Raw genomic sequence first — 25,647 nt, 5'->3', positions numbered from 1 at the left:
AAAGGGGAGGGGGGAAAGGGAAAAGGAAAATGGGAGATGGGCCTAGAAACAAAACAGCGGCAACGATCTGAGTAGGAAAGCTAATTTACTAAATAAGGTATCAGAAAGCAAAATAACACAATATAATATAATATAATTGGATTTGAAGCTAATAAATCAAATAAAATGAGCAAGAGAGAGTGTCCGATAAACCGAAGGCCTTACGCTAACGCTGAAGGCGGATGGCAGCGAGCACCCACTGAGCACCCACTGAGTCCATCCCAAAGGAAAGAGAGTGTCCTGTGACTGCAGACAGTTTTTATCTTTCCCTCTGAGCATAAATAAGTAAAAATATAAAGCATCACAAAGTCCTCTGGGGAATTAAATTCTTCTCTTCTGAGACAGCTAGACCTGGAACTATCGATGATCCATGGAGCTGGAGCTCTTTAACTTCAAATGCACTACATGATGTTATGATGTGGAATACCAGTACCAAAAATCATAAAACCATGACACATTCTCTGTGGGCACTTTTCATCTGTCATGCAAATCATGAAACATTGGAAAGTTGTCCTTAAGTGATGTATCCTTGTTTGTCAGTGCATGGTTAAGGGCTTAATTAGCTATTGATAGCCTTGGAGAATAAGGAGGCTGAACGACTGAGTGAAAAAAGCAGTTTTTCTAAATCTGTGTTCTTGGTTGTAAAGTGTAGATACCAAAGTGGTAACATTTGTGGTAGGTTAATAGCTTATTTCTAGGAAATTTGTTCACACTTTTGAGGAATGACTCTTTCTATTTTTAGCCTGTTCAATTGTTTAATATGGGAAAACAAAACAAAACAGAAAAAAGACTCAATCTGATGAATTTGTGAGTTTATCTTTTTAATGAGAACAGACTTATGCCAGAAGTAAGACATGCTACTGTCAAGTATTCTGCTTATTTCTTTACACTGTGTCCTCATACCCTGAAAAGGGCTGTATAGGCATAGTGGTGGGTAACCTTTGTTCCTGAATATATCTGTTACGTATCTGGTAAGTACGGGCATTATGCAGTTATATGTATTCTTATTAGGTTTGACTCTATTTCCACCATGACCATGCTACATATAGTAATTATAACTTAGCTGCAATTATTTAAATGATGACAGAAGATCTACCCTACCCTAATTTTTGTACAAAAGGACTACTGCTATTATTTGAAAATACAGAAAATTGCGATTTCATAATTACTGTTCTGCATATCACAAAAATAATGTTGTTTTTGTATTCTGATAAAATGTCTGTTAAATTTCTTGTTTTTTGGTTTTTGGGGTTTTTTTTTACATTTAGAGATCTTTTAAGTAGCAAGCTGAAAATTTTGTATAAATTATGAATTTGCATGTATTTTATTGGCAGGTTATTTCATAGTTATGATTTTTCTCATGTTGTATGTGGCTTTTCTAATCTCTGGTTTGAATTATTTTAACTGTGTTCATCTGCTGGTAGCTTACGTAAAAGTTTTACTGCCAAACAAGTACGGAAAGTTTCTCAGTATTTCACCATCTGTTTGTGTATATGATTTATTCAGTGTCTGGCAGGTGATTTAATCTTCATTATGTTCCATGTGCTCAACGGAAGACTTAATTTCACTAAAAGAGGGCGAAGAGTGTATAACATTAGAAGTTTTCTGCTCACATGCTCTTGTACCAACATACATACAAAGTGCATTTTAACAGGACATGTCAGCAATTTCTTATTTTTTCTGTTATTTTTACACATTCTGCATTAGTTTGCTTTTCACCATGTTCTGTAAACACCTTTTTGTTAGAGGAATCCAGTGATGGTTTTTATATGTCATTAAAAAGGATGTAAAAAACCTTTCTTTAGAAACAGTGGAATTCTTTGTAAAGCAGCTTCCTTTAACACTTATTCTTGAATGTTCTAGAGACATTCAAGGTCAGGCTGGATGGGGCTCTGAGCAACCTGATCTAGCTGTAGGTGTCCCTTTTCATTGCAGGGATTTGGAACTTGCTGACTTTTGAAGATCCCCTCAAACTCAAATGATTCTGTGATCCTATGATTTTTTAAAATCTATTTTTTATCACTGATATGTTGACTTGGAAATACGTGTTCTGCACGTAAATTCCATGGCAGCAGTATGTATATGATGGTTTTAAAGTATACAATAACTTTCCAAGATAGACATTTTAGACAAACTTTGTCACAAAATTAGGCAATTCATTTTATGACAAAAATAAGCATTACATCATATTTACTAGTTGTAGAGAATCACACACAGAATTGTAGGGGTTGAAGGGGAGGTCTTAGAGGTCATCGAATCCAACCCCCTGCCAAAGCAGCTCCCTAGCCCAGGTTGCACAGGTAGGCGTCCAGGCGGGTCTAGAACGTCTCCAGAGAAGGAGACTCTACCACCTCTCTGTGCAGCTGTGCCACTGCTCCGTCACTGCACTGGGAAGAAGTTCCCATGCACATTTGTGCAGAACTTCCTATGCTTCAGTTTGTGGCCATTTCCCCTCGTTCTGTTGCCACACACTGCTGAGAAGAGTCCAGCCTCATCTCTTTGCCTCCCGCTCTTTAAATATTTATAGATGTGGATCAGATCCCCTCTGAGTCTTCTTTTTGCAGTGTAAAGCCTTCTGTGTATTTGTAGAAGTAATGCATTCTGCTGTGTCAAACTTTTGGTTTGATGAAAGATATACTACACTGAATAACGTTAATACTAAGTGATAATACTTTGCTTGCTCCAAAAGTAATACCTCTAATTTATTTCCGTGGAAGCTTAAATAGGGCTCACACCCACTGCTTGGTCTCCATAAAAATTCAGCAAGACATGATGAATGTCAATGAGTGCCATGTTTTTGGCATGGAGGAATTCAGTGATGCACCTTTGCTTCATATGCGCTTCCCTTAGTTTTGTTTGGTCAGACTGCCTCTCTACTGCCATCTGTCACATGGCAACGACATGTAATGGAATATTGGTGGGAAAGTTCAGCCTCTACTGCCATAGCACCAACATCCACCTCTGATACTCCTGGGCTAGCATAATAAAAGTGAAGGTGTTACTGTCTGAACTGTTCACATAATATTCAGTGTTGTGCAAGGGAGACTTGCATTTCAGTAGAAGCATTGAAGATATGATAGGTAGAGAAGCTTACTGGAATTATATGTGGCAGATTTTTTATATTAAAAATAGTTTTGGGATTTGGAATGGCTTGGTGAATCAGTACTTACATAATTTTTCCATGGCTGCAGGCTGGGTTATGTAGCTACATAAACACCTTTAATAACGTGTGTAATACAGCAACATACTCGATAATTAATTATAGTAGAAAATTCTACTAAGTCATAGCAGTTGACAAATATTAAGGAAAAAAAAGAAGAGAAAAAAACAATCACAGGAAGAGTAAAAAAATATATATGTATATATATATTTATTTAAAACAATAAAGAAAAAATTATCTTAGTAATTAAGTTAGTTGTTTATTTAAGGATAGATCATTTAAATTCTCAGTGGTCAGGAAAATAGTCACATTACCTTTCCAAAAAAACATTCTCATCCTTTTCTAAGCTACTTTGAATTACTCTTGGCAAACATAAAAACCTTTACAAAATCTGTTTTGCAGATGTGGAATACACCATTTAAAAAGTTAAATTTAAACTTATGTATGTGGAGCAGATTCCATAGAAGTTTTCTTTGAAAATAAATTTATGAAATAGAAATTAAAAATGTTTCTGACTGTGCCTATTATTCAGTATATAAAAACCGACTGTGATAAAATAAATGCTATTTGTTGGAAGAATAGTTTAAGAAATTATTTCCAAGTATGTTAATTTCACTAAATGATAAACTTCCACTGAATACTTCGAAGCAGGGAAATACACAGGGACTAAGAAACTAATTCAGGAAATGTTCTCCTTTGTTACAGTGGAATTCAAAAATAACTTGGTTATTGCTATCAACAGCTAAATATTAGCATTATACTATATCTAATGCTTCAACATAGTGTGCAACAGCACCATTCTTTCATCCTACTCTTATTTAGGCCTAAGGAAATAATAAGAAGCTTTTCAGACCCTTTAGAGTCTTATAGCATTGATCAGATTGAATCCAATTGTAATTTCTTTTAGGAGTTTCAATATAAATACTAAATTGTACCCAAGATAGAGTAGGAAGGGAAAATGGACTTGGATGATACGATCTCAGATATTATTTTATGTCTGAGGAGGAGAAAAAGGCATAAGTGCTCCAAAATATTTCGTAAAAACAAAACATTAAAAAAAAAAAAAAAAAAAAGAAAAAACCACAATAACAAAAAAGATCAGTAAAATAAAGGCATTCAAAATTGTAGCATTCCTTGCTGTCTCTGGATTTGCTATGCTATGGCATAGTGAACTGAGTGTCAAAAGCAGAAAGGGAGAGGAAATACAGAAGCACAATTATCATTGTTTTGCCATATTGCCACTTTAAAGGCTTGATCCCTGAAGTTAAATTATTTGGATTTCTGTGCTTCATTTCTTGCATGTGTCTTTTCTTCTGGCTAGAATTGGAGGAGTTAATTCTGAGAAGGATTAGATGTCGTGAGGGAAAGAGACTGGAAAAAGACTCAAATTTAAGTTTCAAGTGTAAACAGTACAGAGGGGCAAAGCATCAAAGGGCCTGTTGAAAGACAGGATGCTGAAATCGTTATTGACAGAGCATGGAGAGTAAAAGAGGAATGTCAGAACTAATTAGTCTACGTCATACTCAGACTATGCAATGTAGCAGTGAAAGTGTCTTTTTGGAGTTCCAGTCCATCACTAGTCTTGGAGAAAATATAAAACATAGTATGGACACTTGGTGGTGTAATTGGTGGTGGTACAGTCAGATACTGCGGTCAGATTGATTCATGTGGTAAGAAGAAATTTTGTTTGTTGTACTATGAGATATTTTCCAATATGATGTTCAGGTTTTAATAAAACCTGGAAATACTTCTGTAATGAATAAAAATGCTTAAATGATCTGACTTGAATGAAGAGACGAAAGGAGGAGTGGATTTGGAGTGGAGATGATGTGGAGGAGTGTGACCAACAGTCTGTGGCAGAAACAGCGGTTCAAGAATCTTAGACTTTTCTTCTGACTTGCTGATACTACAGTTGATTTAGGGGTCAAAAATGTTTTTAACATGTCACACATCATGTATGAGGAAGAACTTTAGAAGTGTTGCTTCCTATTTTTTTATGAGTTGAAAGGTAAAATGAATAAAGTCTGAACATTCTTTATGGTAGTCTAAAGTTACTGAGGTTTTGACATGTCATTGAGCCCTAAAAAGTGGAGGACTGAAGGTTTTAAAAGAAGAAAAAAAGTGTTTCTGTAGCAGGAGGAAAGAATTAGTGTGGTGAGGGATTATCAGAGAATGTTTGTGGAACTTTAAACTGTGATGCTTGTGGGGAATCTTAAACAAAACAGCAAATAAGGAGACACAGGCATTAAACTTCTCTGTGTGTAACCATGCTGTTAGGTAAACCATCTGAAAAGTGAGAATGCTAACTCTGGAAGTAGCTGAAAGTAGCCTTCCAGCAAGAGGTGGACAGGGGATGAGAGGAGCTGGCAGTGCAAAATGTTCAAATGAAATATTGAATATTGATGGAGATAGGAACTGGAAAAATAAATAGGTTTGGAGTAAACATGTCAGTGGGATAATGTGTATGAGTGCCTGTTGAAAGGTAGAACACCAAGATAGTTATTGATGAAGCATGGAGAGGAAAAGAGAAATCCAGAATTATGTAATGATAAAGGATGGAAAGAAGTTCTTACACTCCAGTTCAAAGCTAATTCAACCATTCAGAATAATTCAAAAAGAATCACCTTGCATGGCAATACCCAGTAAGGTTTTGAATTTATCCAAGAATGGCAACTTGTTCAATATAGCAGTACAGGTTTCTTTATGTGACCCTGGAAAATGGATTGTAATGCAGTGTTTCCTTAAAACAAACAACAACAACAACAAACCCACACAAAACAAACAAAAAACCTTAAACAAAAACAGCACATTTAAATATCTTGTGCTAAATCCCCAGATAGAACAATAAAATTATGTTTTGTAGATATCAGATTTGGAAAGTTTTTAAAATGATAATGATTTTATTACGAACAACAGGAGATTCAGTTTCAGGTTTTTTGATGTCTGATTACTGACATTGAAAGTACAATTATAAATAGCTCCATGAGCTATTTCTGATTTTCTCATCTGTTTTATCCTAGAATTGGGATGTCAGCTTTGTAGCCTGACTTGTAGCTCTGACAGAAACTGCTAATATTGTGCCACTTTGTCTTGTCTTGTTCTGGAAAAAATGGCTGCCTTGGTAAAGTGGTATTTGCTTTGCTAGAGACCAGTGAATTACATGTTGGATCGCAGGCAGTGTTTGTATAGTCTAAACAAATGAGCTGTCCTGTGAACTTAGTGATTTCTTTCTTTCTAAATTAATGTTCGTACTTCCTTTGCCAAATGCTGAAACTCTTCTCTGCATTAGATGCCAGAAGAGTTTTGAATTTTTATCTGGAAAGAACTCTGCATATTAAATAGACAGAAAACATTTGTATCTAAGACAGTTTAAAGAGTCCACCTGTATCTCAGTGTTTTAGTTCTTTCTTATTTGGATGTTTTTATGTATCTAAGAAACACTGAAAATCCAGGCAGATATTCTTTTTTCTATTAAAAAGGATGTATTTTATTAATAATGTGAGAAAACCTCAACTTAAAAAAAAATCATTTAGTATTTGCAGAACAGTTTTACCTCAGAAATGAAGACCTACAGGATTAGTAGAACAGATTACAATAATGTTGCAGTTAATAATTAAGTTGCCTTCTAAAAATAAAGGAAAGCCTTAAGAATAACCACCCAGTCTGCAGTACTCTAGGTTTAAAGAAGTTTTGTCAGTTTTTGCTATGCCAGAGCAACTAAAACAATCTGTTCAGAAAATGATTTCTATAAGCATGTATGCCTCATTCCTGAAGTCTTCATTCCTCTCAAGGATTTCTAATACTTTTTTTCTTCCAGGTTTCAAGTGATCCTGAAGATTATGTAATACCTTTGTTTTAACCTTTGCTCATTTCTACAGTAGGGAATGATTTTATGTATTTATTGTTAGATATCATTGTTAGAATAGTGTAGTTCTGTTAGAAGAGACTTTTGAGTCCAGCTGCCTGGCTTAAGTTAGTTAGTTGTAGAAAATAGTAGTTGAGATATACATTTCAACAAGAAGGGTGCATTTCTCCAAGAAACAAACTTCTAGTAATTTTTTTGTAACACACAGTGAGCTTTTATTTCTTCATCATTTGTTTTTTTCCCATTAAAATATGCTGCAACTTGTTCTGCCATGTTTTCTCTGTTTTTCAGTTAGAAGAACTGACTACTAAAAAATGTAGTTTTATTTATTTGATTGAAAAAACAGAGGAGTTGGAATGCCATATTTAGAAGGATAAGTGGTGTTTTGCCACATTAATTATTTCAGTGATAAAATGAGCGCTTGAATATCACAGTCTCAGCAGTTTATAAATGATCTTGTGTAAGGTGGCTGAGACTAAGTTCCTTATACTTATCAAAGAAATGCAGGGCCATGTATATATTTGAAACAAAAAACAAGCAAACAAAAAGGCTTCTCGAAACCAGAAAATGACGTAATCATTCATCGAAGTATGCAACCAAGAGTAGTAGTTAGTTTTAAAGCTTAGGAAAAAAGGATTTTTTTTTTTGTTAACTCTCATGCATATTAGTAAATGTGATTATTTTATTTGGAAAAGTTGTGTTTTCTTGTAGTTTCATGACTGCCATGTCATATTTTAAATGCTAGTTTTTATTATGGTTTTTATTTCAATAATATTATATGGTACTTATACTGAAAATAAGAGATTATGTAATAAGAATTATTACTTCATATCCAGTAACTTAATCTAAAACAAATTTTTATTTTCATTTATTTACAGAACTGTAAGAACATGGGATGTTAACAATGAGAAGAAGCACAAAAGTGTGTTTAAACCACGATCAGCTCAAGGCAAACGAGTCATTCCTACAACTTGCACATATAGCAGAGATGGTAAACTTATTGCAGCTGGCTGCCAAGATGGCTCCATCCAGATCTGGGATAGGAATATGAGTGTAAGTAATGTATGCACAATAATAATACTAAACTGTAATGTGTATAGTACTGAATACTGCAGTTGATAAAAATAATTTTGATATTTTATATATTTTTTTCCTCCTGAAAGCTAAATAATTCACAAGTAATATTTCCCAACTCTTTGCAACACACTTTTCAGTATGCTGCTATTTAACACTGTGGAAACTCTTGGTTTGTCAGTCTGTGATTCTGTGATGTGTACGTTTCAGATATTTTTCAATTAAGATACAGTGTCTTCAGAAAAAACTCCATCGTTTTATGTAGTTAAAACATATATATATGTCTATATTTTATTTGAGATATTGGAGACATTAGACAGTAATTCACAAATTTTCTTACTGAAATCAGTTATTCGTTTAGATAATATGCAGAGTAGAATATCATCAAAGTGTGCGTGAGGACAAGGATGGCCTTGCACATTAAATACACAGTATCATATATTTTCCAAAGTGTGAGTTCAATACAATGGAAAACTCAGGCAGTTTATTAGAAGTGAAATGTGATCATAAGGAGTCAAAACTGGGACTGTTTCCAATTCTATAGCTGTGAAAAACTATGAAATATACTCCATTGGTAATTTATTCTGTTCATACTGAACTTCAAAATGGTCTTCAGGTAGGTGTTGCATACATGACTCTTTCTGCTTGTTTAGAACAGTTTAGAGCTTGAGAACTGTCACTGCTCTGTGTTGCTCTGTGTAGTTACAAACCAGTGTATTCTCAAGGGTTTTATTTTAGAATGTGGAGCACAAATTCACCAATCTGAATGTTACAGCTTTTGAATTTTCAGTAAATATTGCCTATATGCCCGTCTTCCCCATGGAACTGATGCAGTGCCTGTTTGATTCCAGTGAGACACATTTTTAGGGCATGCATAGGAGGAGAATGAAATTAGGGTAAAATTGTTTGAAAGGAAAAATAAGAATATGGGGGAATTCTGACACAGGCATGAGGGAAAGTTAAAAAAAGAATCAGACTGGCGTCATAAATCTTTGAAAATTGTACAGTTGTTTTAGGGAAATAATATTGGAATTATGCAAGTTACCTCAGTCTATTCAAATTCACCTTTCACAGCATTTAATTTTAAAAAACAAACCAGCCAATTTAGGGAACCTTTCTAAAAGGTTGAATCAAATTTGATTGTTGGTGGCTAAGGGAAATGTATAGCTGTAAGGAAAAGAAAGTCTGTTGATCATATTCAAAGTACAGTCTGTATTTTTGGATTGTCTTCTATTTTTATTTCTGTTTTTATTTCCACTATAAACCCAGTAAAACTTCCTAATGGCATGAAGCTTGAGAATTCATCCTAAGTGTAAACTTGTTCTAGCAGAATAATAAATTTTTCAGAGACTGGCTTTCATCACCTGTGTATGTTGTTTATTTTAACATATACAGTATTGAAATATTAAGCTTTCTGGTGTAGTTTTAACAATAGTGGTCTTGGTAGTCTGCTTTTTCATGTGCTTTTCCTTTTGAACTTTAGTGTGTCTATAATGTGACATATTGCAATGCTGATTGAGTGCAGTTTAAGGTGATTATGAATAATTTAAAGACATATCCTGTGCATCTTGTGCAATTTCCAACAGGTTACCTTTGTATACCAATGCAAGACTAAGGCAATTTCCTAGTGGAAATGAAGCTGATATTGTCCTTGAATTTGTGGTTTTAAAGCTTAAAAGATTTTTTGCCTTCACTTTTCTCGGTGTCAATAAGAAATGTTTAAGACTTTCATGCAAAGGAGCTGTGTGGACTGTTTTTTGTTTTTTTTTCTTGTTAGTGGCATTCTTACCTGAAGTGGTTGATACCCACTAGAAATCTCTCTGTATAGTTATCATCATATGTTTTGAAACATAATTTTGAAAAGAAAGATCTTTGTTTTACATTACTGGAGGGGAGAGGAAGGAGGAATGAAAGGTGAGGAAAAAAAACAACAAAGGAATATGTTTTAAAAGCGGGATTTACGAAGAATCCTGACCCCTGTAGTGGCATACTGAGAGCATTTACTGGCCTGATAGGATGCAGGGATGCTTACAGAGGCACACTTGAAAGCGTTCTATCATGACCATGTGGTGTACTTTTTGGGTTACAAGCCACTGTAGAAGAAGAAAAATAGATGAAGCTGTGAGTTACTGAGAAGTAGGATTAAGCTGCTTGAGAAAACACATAGTATATATATTAACTAGATTTTTTTAAACAATTTTTAATGCTTGTCTGTCAGTTATCATTTGCTTTTGTTAAAACAAGAGTAGAACTCTGTAAAATTTTGCCATACTACAATACCAGCTCTTATTTTGAGTCAAAATTTAAACTCTATTTGAGTTTAACTTAAGAAGACTGAATTGAGTCTGTATCAAAAATCATTAGTTTCAAAGGAGAGAATAGTTTGCTATAATTTCTTATCCTTGTAAATTAGGAATGATTTGGCATTATTACTTTAGTCTACAGATCTGGCACATTCTCAGCAGAATGCAAGCCAGATTTCAGGGGCATGTTTCGAGTTTCATTTAGCTTCTTTCATTGTATTGTCATGCCAGACCTGATACAATGAAGACCTGTTTTGACTCTATGATTTCGTATCGACATTTAAGGCCAAATACACAGAGCATTTCAGTGCTGTTGTTCAAAGCCCATACCACTCTTTGCATGCAATGGTAACAGCACAAACTAAATCCAGGAGGGTGTTCTTCCGAGATGTTGCAACTCACCATATGTATGATCTGTACTGTCTGTTACATCGGTGTCTGTGAAGGATTCTAGACAACTTAATTCTTTTCTGTTAGTTGACCTACTCTAGCTATATCCCTTATGATGCTGAAAAGGGTAAGAATTCCTGCAGCACAGAGCCAAATTCACACAGGAGGAAGTTTCTCTTCGCCACAGTGAAAACATAAGGCATCTGCTTTCCCACAGGAGAAGGACGATGAAAACAACAGAACTGAGAGCAGAAATGGCTCTCTCTCTGCTAGGAAGGAGGATCTAGGATTTCTTAGAGCAGAAATGGTACTCAGTTCCTTGGCCTGAGTAGTGGTAGGTGGGCTGTTTCAGTTGTGGTAGCAAGATACTCTAGTGGTTCACGAAGCCCATGCTTGTATTCAGGCAGACAGAAGCTGAATGACAAAGCTCCCTGAAATTTTTCTTTCCACTTTTCCCATAGTTTCTGGCTTTTGGTTGCAGGTTTACTGTCTACTCCAGATCTGACTTGATAGCTTTACAGGAATCCTGCTAATATATGGTGGTATCTTGGGAATAATTAATAAGCTGAAACATTGGCAGTACAAGTACTTGCATGATGCATAGTGACTTATAGTATTGAGCAGGATTTGGATTATAGTTACTGTTTGTAAATGCTGGAGCTCTGCACTTAAAATAAATTTTATTAAAATGGGATTCCTATCATCAGTGTCGTATCTTTGATATTTACTTCTCAATGTAGAATTCAGTCCAGAATAATATGGTTAAAAAATCATTTCATTTTTTTTTTAATTTTTTTCAACAAGGACAAGAGAATTTATTTATGTTTGTGTTCAGTCATGACTTTGTTTACTTTTTTTATGTGGCACCTAGAACCCTGTAGGTATTTGCCAATTGTGAAATTTCATTGCAGTGTATAGAGCAGGACTTCATTGTAGGATCAGTCTTCTTTCATAGTTCCAACGAGTAACACTCACCATGAGCATTTCATTCAGTTTTCCTCTTCCGCCATTTTTCTGGTGCAATTCCAAATCTCTCAGCTGTATGTAGTGGGAGTAAAAACAGTATTTTTGTGTGTGTGCATGTCTTCATTGCACTAACTTTCTAATGCTGAATTTAATAAAATGTATTCCAGCTCTGCCTTGCCTTTCTCCAAACTTCCTCAGTGTGATCATGATCCATTATAATCACCTGCCTCTGAGGGTTTTTTCATTTTACCATAAATCTGTATTATTTTCTCTTGTATGTTATTTAGCCAGTGCATGGTTTTTCTTTAAGGTTCACGTGCGTGTGCATTTACAGTGCACATTAGCAGAACTATCTGTCAGCTTGTTTGAAATATTATGTCAACTTGGCTTAAAATAACAGCTTCAAAGGACATAAAAAATAACTTCCTTCAAACTTCCAATGAGTAGTGGAAACAATAGTGCAAAATAGTCGATCATATCATTACACATTAGAACACTCTTATTTTAAATGTTCTGAGATGTTGAAAAGCATCTGGCAAACAGGGAGGACTGGAGAGCATTAGTGGTAAAAATAAGAAGAAACCTGAAAATAGTTGATTTACAGGTCAGTGCAGTAAAACCGATTTACTGGCAGTTAAAATAGCTTCAGATTCCTCATCTTCCTATACTTTCCTGTTCAGAGCTTTCTGCAAGACAGGTAGAAATATGTATTGCTGAACATGCTGATCCATGGAGCAAATCTGTATTTGGTATCAAGAACAAAGTGTATCTTGCAATCAGAAAAGATCAGTGCCCCACTCTTCCTATGTAGAGAGATGGAATATCTCATTCATATAGGCATTTAAAAACTGAAGTCATTTTTATGAAGACTATAAGTGTATCTGGTGGATAGGTTAAAAATGTATTGCGATTTAAAATGAAGTTTTGTTAAACTTAAGAACAAAAAAGCTGTCCTCCTTCACTGAATTTGATAGGTTCAAGATGCTTGTCACTGACTCAAATAGGACTTACTAGGAAGTGGAAGGCTGAACTTCTTTTTTAGCCCTGGTCTTTCAAATTACCCAGTGATGCTTACCCAGTGATTACCCATTTTTCCCTCCAGCTTGTCCTGGTTACATTCAGCTGTGGATTGTATAAATATCAGAACATAGAAGCTTGAATTCTGTTTCTTAGTTTTGTGCTTCATGTATTTTATGGCAATATTGTTGTAGCCATGAAACAAATATTAGTAAGGATGTGAGGGGGGCAAAGTCAATCAGGAATCATGATTATCTTTTGTAGGCCTTCAGTAACCTAAAGTACAACTTGTATATATAAAATCTCTGTTTTTATTGTTGTTTTCAATTTGATCTTTTTAGAAACATTGAGTAATTAGCGTAAAAGTATTTAGTGGCCACACTCTTTAAGTATTCAGAAGACAACTCTGAGAGATCAGTAGAAGATTTATCTTTTTATGTAGCGCAAGCCTGAACAGGAATGTTGTAGTGTTCTATGATTTTCAACATAATATGTAATATAAATTCTTTTAGAACTTAGGGACAAAATACTACAGCTAATGTTTAATTTCTTTCTTTTTGTTTTTTCTTCTTGTAACTTCATTGTTTCAAAAAAACCTTAGCACTACATTTTTATCCGTTCTACTTCTTAAAGTATTTCCTGCTTAAAGCAAGGATGTACTACTGAACTATTGCTTTGCCAATGTTATCTTTCCTGGTTTTAAGACCTTACTTTGTTTTGTAATTTCTAATATTATTTATTTATTTTTGTTCGCTTTTAAGCTAATTATCTAATGCTATAAGTGATTTTGCAGAACTTAAAATGCACAGTAATAAGTGAAATTCAACACCGCACTGATAGGCCGCCCAAATGATTATCCCCAAAACTAGTGTCATCAAGTGCTAATCTCAGTGACCAGCTTTCCACACACGTTAGAACTGCCTGATCATCAAAAATAAAGGGAAGAAACGTGGAGTGTTGCAGTGTATTCTGAAGTTAAGCAGATGTAAGCTCTGCACCTTTTTTAATTACTAATAGTCATGTTAAAAACATTTTCAAAATAATTGAATGATTTCTAAATGGAAGATAAACACATTTCTATATTTAACAATTGCTTGCTTAGAAATGGTTTTAGTAAGGCTTAGTTTTGTAGTGGGCAGTATAACTGCAGAGAAATTTTAAGTCAGGGTTTTCAAATAATGGAGCCATTTTGAAGAAATGCTGTACAAGAAGAAATGCAGATTTTAGGTAATACATACAGATCATGTGAGATACTTTTTTGGATACGTATGGTGACCCTTTTGTTTTGGAATGAGAATCCATGCCTAGATGTTATTTGGATTTTTTTTTTCTAAGCTTTATTTTGTTTTTCTTGATGAATTTTACAGCTAATGCTTCCAGACAGAGTAATGAAAGCTAATAGTAAGGTCTGAGACTTGCTGTAAATATTTTCTCTATTAATTGGAAAAGTCTTTGAGGGGATTTAAGCCCTTGCTTTGCGTCTTTGTACAGTTGCAGGGTGCTTTTCTCTTATGGTGACAGAGATGCAGCTATAGTACTGAAACTCTTGAAATGCATGTCTGGTATACATCTACTGAAAAGCTTTATTACTCTGCTTATACTTATTCAGTTACAGTTTCTCTTAGCCGGAGATTGTAATGTGTCTTTGGCATCTGATGGTTTACAGTATTCCAGGATTATGCCATTTTCACACCAGCTAGAATTTATTCATCGGTTTGGCCATGGACTATTCTCTTTTCTGTTTGGATGTTTTGTTTTTGTTTTGCTGACCTACACTATTTATGTTTATAGCAGGTCTTCTACAGCATTAAAAATAATCCAATATTAAAATATTTCAATATTGAGAATAATGGAATATTTAATAAAAACAAAGAAACTATTCTTAGATTTGCTAAAAATTAGTATTGCAGCAAAACAAGCACATCTTCCAATTTCCCTCAGCTGTGTAATGGGTTTCATGCTTTGAAGAGGGCAGTCTGGCTACATCTGAAAATTTCTGTGTAAATATGAGATGAAAGATATCCAAATACACTATATTTCCTTTCCAAACTTACCTTACGTTTTCCATATCCATAATATCCCACCCTTTCATTCCATATGTGGATGTGCCAGACCTCTGCTCCAGAAACTGGAAATCACGCACAAGCTTGCCAGCAGTAAATATTAACAGATTCATATATTATTCCTTTTTGTATACACCTGGTTTAGTCTGAACATTGCTATCTGCACCCTGAAGCTAGTTGCAGTAAAGAATTTGACAGTCATATGGTAAGATAAAATGTGTCCTGCTGTATTTCTAAGTGCATTTCTTTCTTACGCAGCAAGCAGTTTATAGTTACGAACTATCTAAATGTTTGCACATTTGATGAAAGACCATTCTAAATCTTAAAGTCTGACAAGTCCTAATGAAAATAACATGAAGGATTTTACTTCAGATTCATGTGTGGTTAGAGGAAAAATGGATTACATCTATCTTTCTTTGGTTTACTATTTAGAGGGATTGCTGTATGATTACATTAATAAATTTTTAAAAAGATGATTTTAGAACAATAGAGTAGGCATTATAGCTATATGATTTGGTTTATTGATTTTGTTGTTATTAGTATGAGCCAAACATTAGTAATCTCTAAACATAAATAAAAGAGCCTGTATCAACTGGTTACTTTATAGAATATTTTCTTATGTGCATTTTTTCTCTGTATCTTTGTGATAAAAGTATGCTCCATACTTGTAGAGGCAGTAAACTAAAAGTACAGATGCTGTGTGTTATTCTAAAGAGAAGTGAGCTCTGGAGTTGTCAGGCTTACCAGAGAAGTGTCTTTTAGGTACTGTAGGATACACAGTTCTCAAGCAAGCTGAACACATAATTGGTCTAGAACCTGATAGGGTTAGTAAATTAAGGAAATACTTTTGTGCGTGGTGTGTTCACTAGGAAGCTGGTTTGGTGTCCAAATGTTTCTCATGGTGGTTTATAGTATGTCACTTTTTCTTGAGGGTAGTAAGTAGCAGTTCTATAATGTGAATTTCACCAAAGCAATAAAAAGTACATTTCTGTGTAACTCATAGTCATTAAGTTTGTTTTATTAGTGCTTAAAACTCCCATTCTTTAAAATACTTATGAGAGGAAAGCTATTACAACTTGACCGTATAGATTTATTTAAGAACAAAAAAGTAGGAAATGACTCCTAATCTTTGGAACAGATTAGAATCTGATTACATGTTCTCTGTCTGCATATGCTTGCTTTATCTCTTGGATGAATTTACAGGCACTTCACCTCCTCCCATTTTCATATCTGAATGTATTTCTTTACAGACTTCATCTCATCAATTTAGGACTTTTACTAAGTTTTCTTTTTTGCAGTATTAAAAGAAAGCAATTTAACAGCTGTGGGATTGTCAAGTTTTTTTGTGTAGAATATAACTTTTTTTTTTAGTTACCTATAACATGAGCATGAATTATTCTGAAATACGATCAAGTACATATCATTAAAAAGTTATAGTTCTAATACAAAATATTCTCCACCAGTATGTTAGAAACTGAAAGGATGAACTGTAGTGAAGTGTTTGGATACAGTTTATTTCCTTACTACTTGCTGGTATTATACAGTTACGTTGATCACACACTGATGTTTAGTTGTTGCTGAACAATGATAGCATTATTTGTCAAGGTTGCTTTAGCTTCTCACACTTCCAGAGGAAGTCTTTAAGAAGCTGGGAAGGGACAGAATCAGGACAGCTGACCCAAACTGACAGGTGGACATCTCATACTATGTGTTGTCATGCTCAGCAGTAAAACTGAGTGAGCTGGTCACGGGTGCTGCTGCTGATCAGGGACTGGCTGGGTGTCAATCAGCTGGTGTTAAGCATCTTTTTTTTTTTTCTTACTATTAAACTGTCATTACCTCAACCAGCACATTCTCACACATATGTCCACAGTGAAGAAACTAACAAATGTCTGTGTGATGCTGAGCTGCCTACTCTGTTAAACCATAACAATGTAATACTAGTAATGCCAGTGTAATAGCATTTAATCACTTGAACTAGACAGAGTCTGAAAAAGAACAAATTATATTACATGAATATTGTTTTGTGTCTGCATCTCTTAAAAAGTGCACTACTGTGAGGTTACACTTTTAAACATGCTTAAACAACTGGCCGTAATAAACTGCAACCTGCCCTCAGTTCTTTAACACTTATTACAAGACTAGTTAACTTTAAAAATTTTACATGGCATTTGTAGAAAATCTGTATGTTGTGTTCACGTAAATTACAGATGTGTAGATGTGTGAGACCCCTGCACCATCTCTTAGCAATAATTAGAAAACTATACAAGTGACAGGAAAAGTATTTTAATATAGTTTTTGCAAGACAGCCTTAAGCAAGCGAGTTACTTTGAACTGTAGGTATAAATCTCACAACTAAAATCTTAAAGCTTTCTTTATACATACATAAAATTTCTTCCAGGGGGGGAAAAAAATTGACTTTTTTCATGATCTTCCTAATTCATAAAGTTTTGTTTTCCACAGATGTTAGTGCTAAACAGTTAGTAGAGAGGGTAGTGAAATAGGTGGAGCATTGTCCAGCTGTGTTTTGTTTAATGTATGACTGTAGTGATACTACACAGACTGAAATCAGATATATCCATGGAGCAGCTGTTTTCCTTGAATAAAGTTCTAAATTTCTCATGAGATAGAGAACTGGATTTGGAGTTGGATGGATATGACTACCTACTCATATGTATATATATCACACTTTGTGTGTACAAGTGTACACACTATACCTTTGTGTGTCTAGGTGTGCGTGCAAGTTTATAATGAAATTCCAATTTAATAAAGTTTATAAATTTGTATAATCATTCTGATCTCTAATAACTTGAACAGGGTACTCAACAGATCTAATTCTATTGTGTTTTAATTTGGGTTAAGTGATGTGTAAGATTTTGAAAAAATGCCTTTATCTTTCACTTTTCTCTGTGTATATGTATCGCTGCAAGATTTGGCTTTGTGCTTAAAGCTGGTACTTGTATTAAGTGCTGTAACTTAACTAATGCTTATTTTTTGTTGTAATATGTTGAATTAAAGTTGGGATAGGATGGCCAAATTAGAAATTTCTGTACTAGTTCAAGATGAAAGGGAAATATTCAGAAAAAATCCAATTCATTGAATAATCATGGTCAGTGTTTTGTATGGACACCAGAAGATCTGGACATGCCAGCCAGACGTCTTATCATCACATACCCTAGCAATAGCCTAGAAATTGCAGTGTATCCTAGCTCAGTAGCTTGTTTCACTCTCCTTACCTGTGATCCTTCTCAGGTCTGTCATCTAGTCTGGAGAGTGTTCTGAGGTCAAGAGGTGACTAGAATATGCTGCTGAGATCTTTAGAGAGGCTCAGCTTCAGCAGAGCTTGCAAAATCACAATTAGAGCTCATGCCTTCCTGCCCTCATACTACAAACTGGATTATGCTCAGAACCACCTTCAAGAGCCTGAGTGATTTTTCAGAAAGTCTGAGTAAGTTGGGACACCTGTTTTAGTCAGCAAAAAGCACTTCATTGCCAGGCATTGCCTTGTCAGCTGGCACAACGTGTATATTGCCTGTTGATATGATATTCTGGATGTGGAAGCAGGGTGCTAAATAGGATAGGAGTTGTGAGGGACATGTGAATGTTTTCTGTACTTAAGTAGTCCTGTTGCTTCTTGGCTGTTTCACTGCAACTAAGAGTGTGAGGCAGGGCTCTGAGTGTGCTGCTGTTGGTACTTGTAAAAAAAACATTCCTAAACAAATAAAGACAACTTAGAAAACAAACTTTCTTGTCAAGTTCACATGAGGCTTACTCCAAGAAGCAAAACCAAGGCAGTGTGCAAACTCAACTGCCACTTGCATCCTTTTTAATTGTTTTTTAATGATAGTTAACTTCAGGTATACTGTGGAAAGCAGAGAAGTGGTGATTTTCTTGGTTTTAAGTTTTTCTTTATGTGCGAAATACACAGATGAGATGTGCTTGAGGATTAAGTGGATGATCTGCAATTATTTTTGTTGGCAAAATATATGTTTAACTCATTGATAAAACACAGCTGTTAAGTAAGACAGAAGGAACTGATAGTGCACCCTAGAAGTAAAGAAGCAATATCAAGGCAATGGATTCAAAAAGAGGACAAAGAAGTCTAAGTAATAGTACTGGCAGCATGTTATTGATTGGATTCATTATAGTGTGTTTTCCAGTGTGAGATGGAAAGAAGCTGACATATTGATACGCATGTAACAACATTTTTCATATGATAAATGATAAAAACATGTTAAATCTTACAGAGAAATGTGGAAAGATGTGGTAGCCATGAGCATATGGTAGCTGGAAGCTGTGGTAGTCAGGAACAGCTTTCAACATACTTAATTTGAGTTGCCAGTTAAACATTCATAGAGTGATATCAAGACGTATTAAAATGAACAGTGAAGAATGGAGTTAACATATTGATTATGTAGAAGAGATTTAAAATAAATAAATAAGGGGAATATAGAGTAGATACTTTTTCAAAGGCTGCTGAGAATGATGCTGGGATACTTTGTTGGCTTTGTCAGAGGTAAATCTGTTGAGACTCAGGATGGAATTTGAGTAGAATTGACAAGAAATGAGAATAGAAGAACAAGTGATGTTGGATTAAAAGTTTGGAGTGTGAAAATCCTCAGTGGAGAAAAAAACATTCAAAACTATTTGATGAAAAGTGGATTGTGCAAATAAGATTTTTGAGCTATGATTTTGCATATCTCACTGTGCCACTGAAGATGCCACTAATAGAGAAGCTGCTAAACGTGAGTGTGAAGTACTGTGCTTGAAATGGAACTGGAAAGCTAGGTTGGAAAGACACAAAAGGATTCATTTCTTTTTATGACTGTTAGGATTTTTTTTAAATAATAATATGCAATGAAGCAAAGAGCTTAATGTATTTCAAAGAATCAGAGAGTCATAGAATGGCTTTGGCTGGAAAAAACCTTAAAGATCATTTAGTTGCAACCCTTATGCCATGGTAGGGCTGCTGCCCACTAGATAGACTACCCAGGACCTCATACAGGATGGCCTTGAATGCTTACGATGGGGCATCTACAGCTTCTTTGGGCAGCATGTGCCATTGCTTCACCACACTCTGAGGAAGAGAATTCCCTTCTGTTCAAACTTCCTCTAATTTCCTCTTGGGACAAAGAACTTGTTGAGTGCTTCAGCCTTCTCCACAGCTGTGAAGGCAGTTCTCCCTGCACATTTACCAGTGAGGTTATGGGATCTTTGGCCTTTCTAGTCTGACCAATGGACCAGTAGAACCTCTTCTGTTGCTTTCCACATGCCTTGCTAAGTTAATTTCCATCTTAACCTCGGCTTTCCTTATTGCATCTCTGTATGTCTGGATGGCATCCCTGTATTCTTCCCAGGCCACTGATCCCTGTCTCCACTGCTTGTATATTTCTTCTTCAGTGTCAGTTTAACCAGCAGACCTTTGCTCAGCCATGCTAATTTTTAGACTCCTCTGCTTAATTTCTTATGCAGCGGGATGGAGAGCTACTTCTGAGTAGCTCTCCATCCCAGAAGGGTGTCCTTAAAACTCTGTCAGCTTTGAAGAAGTTTATCCCAAATGAGTGAATATTATCCTCGTGTATTCAAACAATAATCTGTTTTTAATATCTATATAAAATCTAATTTAAAAAGACATTCATAATTTGAATATGCTTAGGAATTTTCTGAATTTCCTTTGATTTCTCAAAACCATCAACTACTCTCAACTGCAAACTTTGATGAGTGTTAATGCAATTTTTGTTTTCTATATGCTTTTTTATTTTTTATTTTTCAAATATTTATGGCCCTTGAAAAACCTTGATAAATGTAAGGAACCATCTCAGCCATCGTATGCAATATCATTTATAAGCCACTGAGATATAAGCCACTGAGACTTTGAGTTATATGTGGAATATACCATTTATCTTTTTAACTACGGTAAAAATAATGACATCCTTTTTTAAAACAAGCAAACAAAACCAGTTCTATGTAATAAATAGGGAAAGTATGGCAGAGTTGCAGCACACTGGAAAAAATCAAATGATGATGAAGAAATAATAGCTTATTGTATGTTCCAAGAAATTTACTAGAAGTGCGTACTCATTTATAGGAAAAAACAGGAGATGGAAAATAGGAAAAAACTATTAGATGGAGCGAAACCTCAGCTACAAAGCACTATTTTGCAGTATAGTCACCACCATCACCTGTAAAATTTCATCAGCAATCAACAAGAGCCTGAATGCCATGCTTATAAAAATCTGCACCTACAGAGGTGACCCACTGTAGCCACTGCTGAAATGCTCTGTCTACCACCTCACTGTGCTCACATCCACAGTTTGGTCTCCATAAACATTCAGCAAGCATTGATGAATGTCAGTGAGTGCCATTTTTTTTTCATGTGGAAGAATTCAGAGACACACCTTTGCTTCATGTGTACTTCCATGTCAATGACGTTTTGTCTGACTGCTGCTCTGCTGCCACCTGTTACATGGTTATTGGTGGGAAGGTTCAACTCCTGCTGCCATACAAAAGCAAAGGAACCTTCAGCCTATGGGCAAGTCTCAGTAATGTATTTCTGAAAGTATAAGCAGAAGACATATTTTGCTTTACAGTTACCATACTTGAGTAGTAAAAAGTTGTAAAATCATACTATCCCTGGAATAGCATAGGATGACTTCGGTAACTTACAGAGGAATACACAATAACATTTAGTTTACATCTTTGTATGATTTTCAGATTCAGTTTAAAAAATGTCCAAAGAGAGCCAGTTGAACAGGCCAAGATAAGATTATTTTCTCAAATGCAAATTTTGGAGATGCAGCCAAACATTCATTTGAGGTTTCATTTTTAAACCATTAGGCAAATATTTAGCGATGCTGTTAAGAAGCAGTCTTTCTAAAATGTTTTCCTTAAATCTTTCTTGATAAGTTAATTTAAACAAGAAGAAATTATTTCTTGGTCAATAGTGTTCTTAGAAATTGAAATCTTTTAAGCATTGAATGAAGTATGGACAGATAGGAAGGGCTTTCTTATTTTGTACTGGACCATTGACTGAGCAAGTCAGCTTTCTTGTTTTCTGGTGATCTCTAAAACCACTTACAGTCAGATGGATCAGTTGCCTTGCCTCATTGTCCTCTGTATAAATGTAGATTTATAGAAATCAACTTATATCAGTTATGAATACTGAATCATTTTTCACTTTACTGCTGCATAGCTTCTCTTCTAATAATGCTGTTTTCCATAATATCATGGCACTTTGTCGATATGCAGTTGTGTTTTTATTTTGCTTCATAGTTTTGTGATTCTGTGTGCTATTCATTACAAGGTACTAAAGTTTTAGGCTTTAAAAAACTTAGAGATGTTATCTTTAATGACTTATTTTTCTGATGATATGTTTTTTTCACAATGCATGAAGAAATCTAAATAATAGTAAAAAAGAAGAAGTCAATTCTCTCTTCTATTTACTATTTTCAACTTTGACTATAAATCTTTTATATGAAAAAGATGTTAAAGGTTATTGAAGGAAATTAAACCTTAACTAAGCATGTGAGATAAAACAAAGAAATCTCCAAAACTTGCATTCCCCCTCAAATATCAGCCCTCCTTTTGTTGTAACAGATGAGAACGTAATTGATGCAAGATAGCTAAATGCAATTGCCAGTTAGATGTTCTGCTTATTGAAAATAAAGTTAGGTTACCGTATTCATAATTGATTTATTAGGATTGAGAGAAGGCAAGGAGTGTTTCAGACTTGCTAGTGATACATGAAAATGTCACTGAGTTCAAAGATCACAGAGAAGATCAAGTCATATAATATAATTGCATAAATGCTAAAACCTTAGATTTCACAAGTTAATCTTGTTTTGCATCAATATGGTCATTACTGAAACAGCATCCATTTCTACACCATGGAGAGTAGTATTGAAGAGCTGTCAAACAAATTGAAAGCCTTGGGATCATGTTTACAGAGACTTAAGGAAAGGATCTGATTATATCCTGTAACTACCTACTCAGGCAAAAAAAGGAGGAATTCCCGAATTTAGCTGACATACGAATATCTGATAATTTGTAAGTGATATAGTAAATCCAGAAGGTACAGTGAAATTTCTGAGTCATAATTGAGAGCAAAATAATGCGAAATAAGCATTTGTACATTCGTCAGTGGAGTTGGCCAAATTGAGTAAGGGAACTTGGCAGTTTGGAGAGTGACCTGGGAATGTGTCTGTCTTGTCAGTTCTGACCACAGCTCTGACACTGCATCCCTGATACAATCACTTTCAACACAAGCACCCAACAGCTTCACTCATCTGTAACTAACAAGTCTAGTTTGTTGGTGCTTGTGCTGGTGCCTTTTTTTTCCCTCCAGCTTTATAGCTCATACTTTTGTTGCTTTAAAGGTGGCTTATGGTAATATGAATGTTTTTATGCTTTTTATTAAAAGCTGTAATTTTTGCAATGATTATTATTGGTGTAATTTAATTTACATTTATGAAATATTTTAGTCAGTTTAAATCAGTTGTTTAAATTCCAGCCATGCATGATTTTCCTTTTTGATAGCTTTTCTAAGTCCTGCTCTCCTGACTCACATTAGAAATCAGGGTAAATCCTGATTTCTGGCTTTTTTGATGTTTCCAGCATTCATTGGTGTGAAACAGAGGGAACAGCTGGTAAGCAATCATGGGAGGCCTCTCTGGGAATGAGCTTCCTTGTTCAGACTATACCTTTCCTGTGCTGAAACAAATGAGTAGATTACTTGTTCCTAATGGTGCAATTAGTTTGGGGTAGCATTCTGTTTACTCTAAACAGGACTGTTGTTGCAGGGTTGTCTTTGGAGTAATAAATGAGTAATTTTTACATCTATAATAAAAAATTAATATGAACCAAGAACATGCTGCAACTTTGTAGATCTCATTTTATCCAGTACCTAACTTTATTTACTACCTCTGCTTTTAAAAATATCTTGAAGATAAAAATTTCTTGGCTGCAACAACCCTGTTTCATTAAGGAAAGAAATGTGTGTGTGGGAAGCATGCAATCTTGGGAAAGTGTCGGCACACTATGAAATACTATATCCATGAAACTGTGGAAAGTTCAAAAATTTTATTCCTTAATCATATTATTGTATTTCTCATGGATGAGGTCTGCATGAGGTGAACAAACTGGCTCATTCTGTCTTCTGCTTTTCATGGAGCACTTTTCATGGATTGTTATTTGTGATTCTGGAGAGGAACAGTTTGTATGACACAGAGCTCTAACCATGCATCTCTACAGTGTGTCATTTGTGATAAACACTTTGTGTGGCCACAGTCTTTGCTTCCCATATTGCCCATCATTAGTCTACACAGATTTTTATTTGAAGGATGTTCATTATCAATGCACCGGTCATTTGTCTTTCTGTCTTTCTCTACTTCTTTCTATCTTTCCATCTTTCTGTCTTCTAGTCTTTTGTCCAGTCCCGTCTCAGTTCTCTTTTATTTTCTGATTCTCATTTACTCTATAAGAATTACCAAGATTTAACTGTTATCCTAGGTTTTTTTTTTTATAATCTTATTTTTCAATGCTAGTAACTGCCTTCTTTCTCACATGTGCTTCATGTTTTCTGCCTGTCATGTCATGTTGCACACAAGTTCAGTCAGCTGTAATTCCTTAACAAAGATATATGTGCTAATATAAAGCTGGAAAGTGCTTGCATTGCTGGAGAAAGCTTTTAAACAAGTTGCAGAAGACAATTTATTACTGAAGGATAGTGTGAAAAATATATGTATGTAGTTGAAATAGGTAAGACTTAAAAAAAAAAAAGGTATTGATGAATTTGTCAATTTTTGTAGTACACATCAGTAGTACCTGATCATAGTGGACATCTCTGCCACAAAAAAAAAAAAAAAAAAAAAAAAAAAAAAAAAAAAAAAAAAAAAGTGAATATATTTATATTTTGCTCTTGTTTTCTTCACTCTTTACCTAGTGTTTCAGTGCTCTCTCTCTTTCCCTTCCTGGCTCAAACTTATGAGATGTGTACATTAGTTCTGTTTTTTTCATGTCTTTCCAGCAAGAAACATTCTGATAATTTTTTTGCTTATGATTTGTTAGCAAGATTAGACATCTGTTAAATATGTTAAGAGGCCAGAGGCCAAACACATTATTTTCTTTGAAAACTGCAATGAACATTTGCCAGTGTATGTAAAAACTTCTTATTCAACCTTCTATCATTTTTAGAGCAACCTTCAATCATTTTAAAATATTTGATTTAGTATTACAATTCAGGGCTATATTCCTTTCCAGAATAATATATGGAGGGCAGGGTAGCAGAGCTCAAAGTTAGGAAAACAGTCTCTTTAGTGGTAAATTGAGAAAATTCATTTTTAAAGAAAAAAAAAATTGTTGATGTAATCTTACCATCTTTTGTTAAGACGAGTCTTGCTTCATGTGAATGCCAAAAGCATCAAACCAGTGAGAGTTGAGCTAAATTTGTATACTTTTATTTCTTTTCTTTTTTTTTTTTTTTCTAATAACGGGACAAATAAGATGTGAGTCTTTGATATTGTCTTAGTTGAAGTGTAGGTTCTTCAGTGAAAAGACTGCATGTTGAGATAAAGGTTTCATGTGAGCCATCATTTCACTGAAGAAACAGTTTTTTTGTTTTTTTATATTAATGGATTCATACATTTGCGTTAAAAAAAAATAAAAATAATCAGTACCTTTGACCAAGGAGCAGTGAAGTAAGGAGATAAAATACTTCTGATATCTTAGGTGATGAGAGGGAGAGAGCATTTTGTGTATTTATTTTATATAAAT

At 34.7% G+C, this 25,647-nt stretch overlaps 1 protein-coding gene across 1 annotated transcript in view; it reads left to right on the top strand.

Annotated features, from left to right (window-relative positions):
- Positions 1-25,647, top strand: part of WDR70 (WD repeat domain 70) — a 134,183-nt gene that overhangs the window by 69,026 nt on the left and 39,510 nt on the right. Inside the window, exon 10 of the mRNA XM_065739935.1 lies at positions 7,943-8,117. Coding sequence (XP_065596007.1) covers positions 7,943-8,117 — 175 coding nt within the window. The remainder of the gene's footprint in view (positions 1-7,942; positions 8,118-25,647) is intronic.

Source organism: Cyrtonyx montezumae, unplaced genomic scaffold (assembly GCF_038088225.1).
Source record: "Cyrtonyx montezumae isolate F1298 unplaced genomic scaffold, pur_monq_1.0 scaffold_25, whole genome shotgun sequence".
NCBI classification, from domain to species: domain Eukaryota; kingdom Metazoa; phylum Chordata; class Aves; order Galliformes; family Odontophoridae; genus Cyrtonyx; species Cyrtonyx montezumae.
The sequence above is the reverse complement of the archived record's forward strand: the minus strand, read 5'-3'. Positions and strand labels throughout refer to the sequence as shown.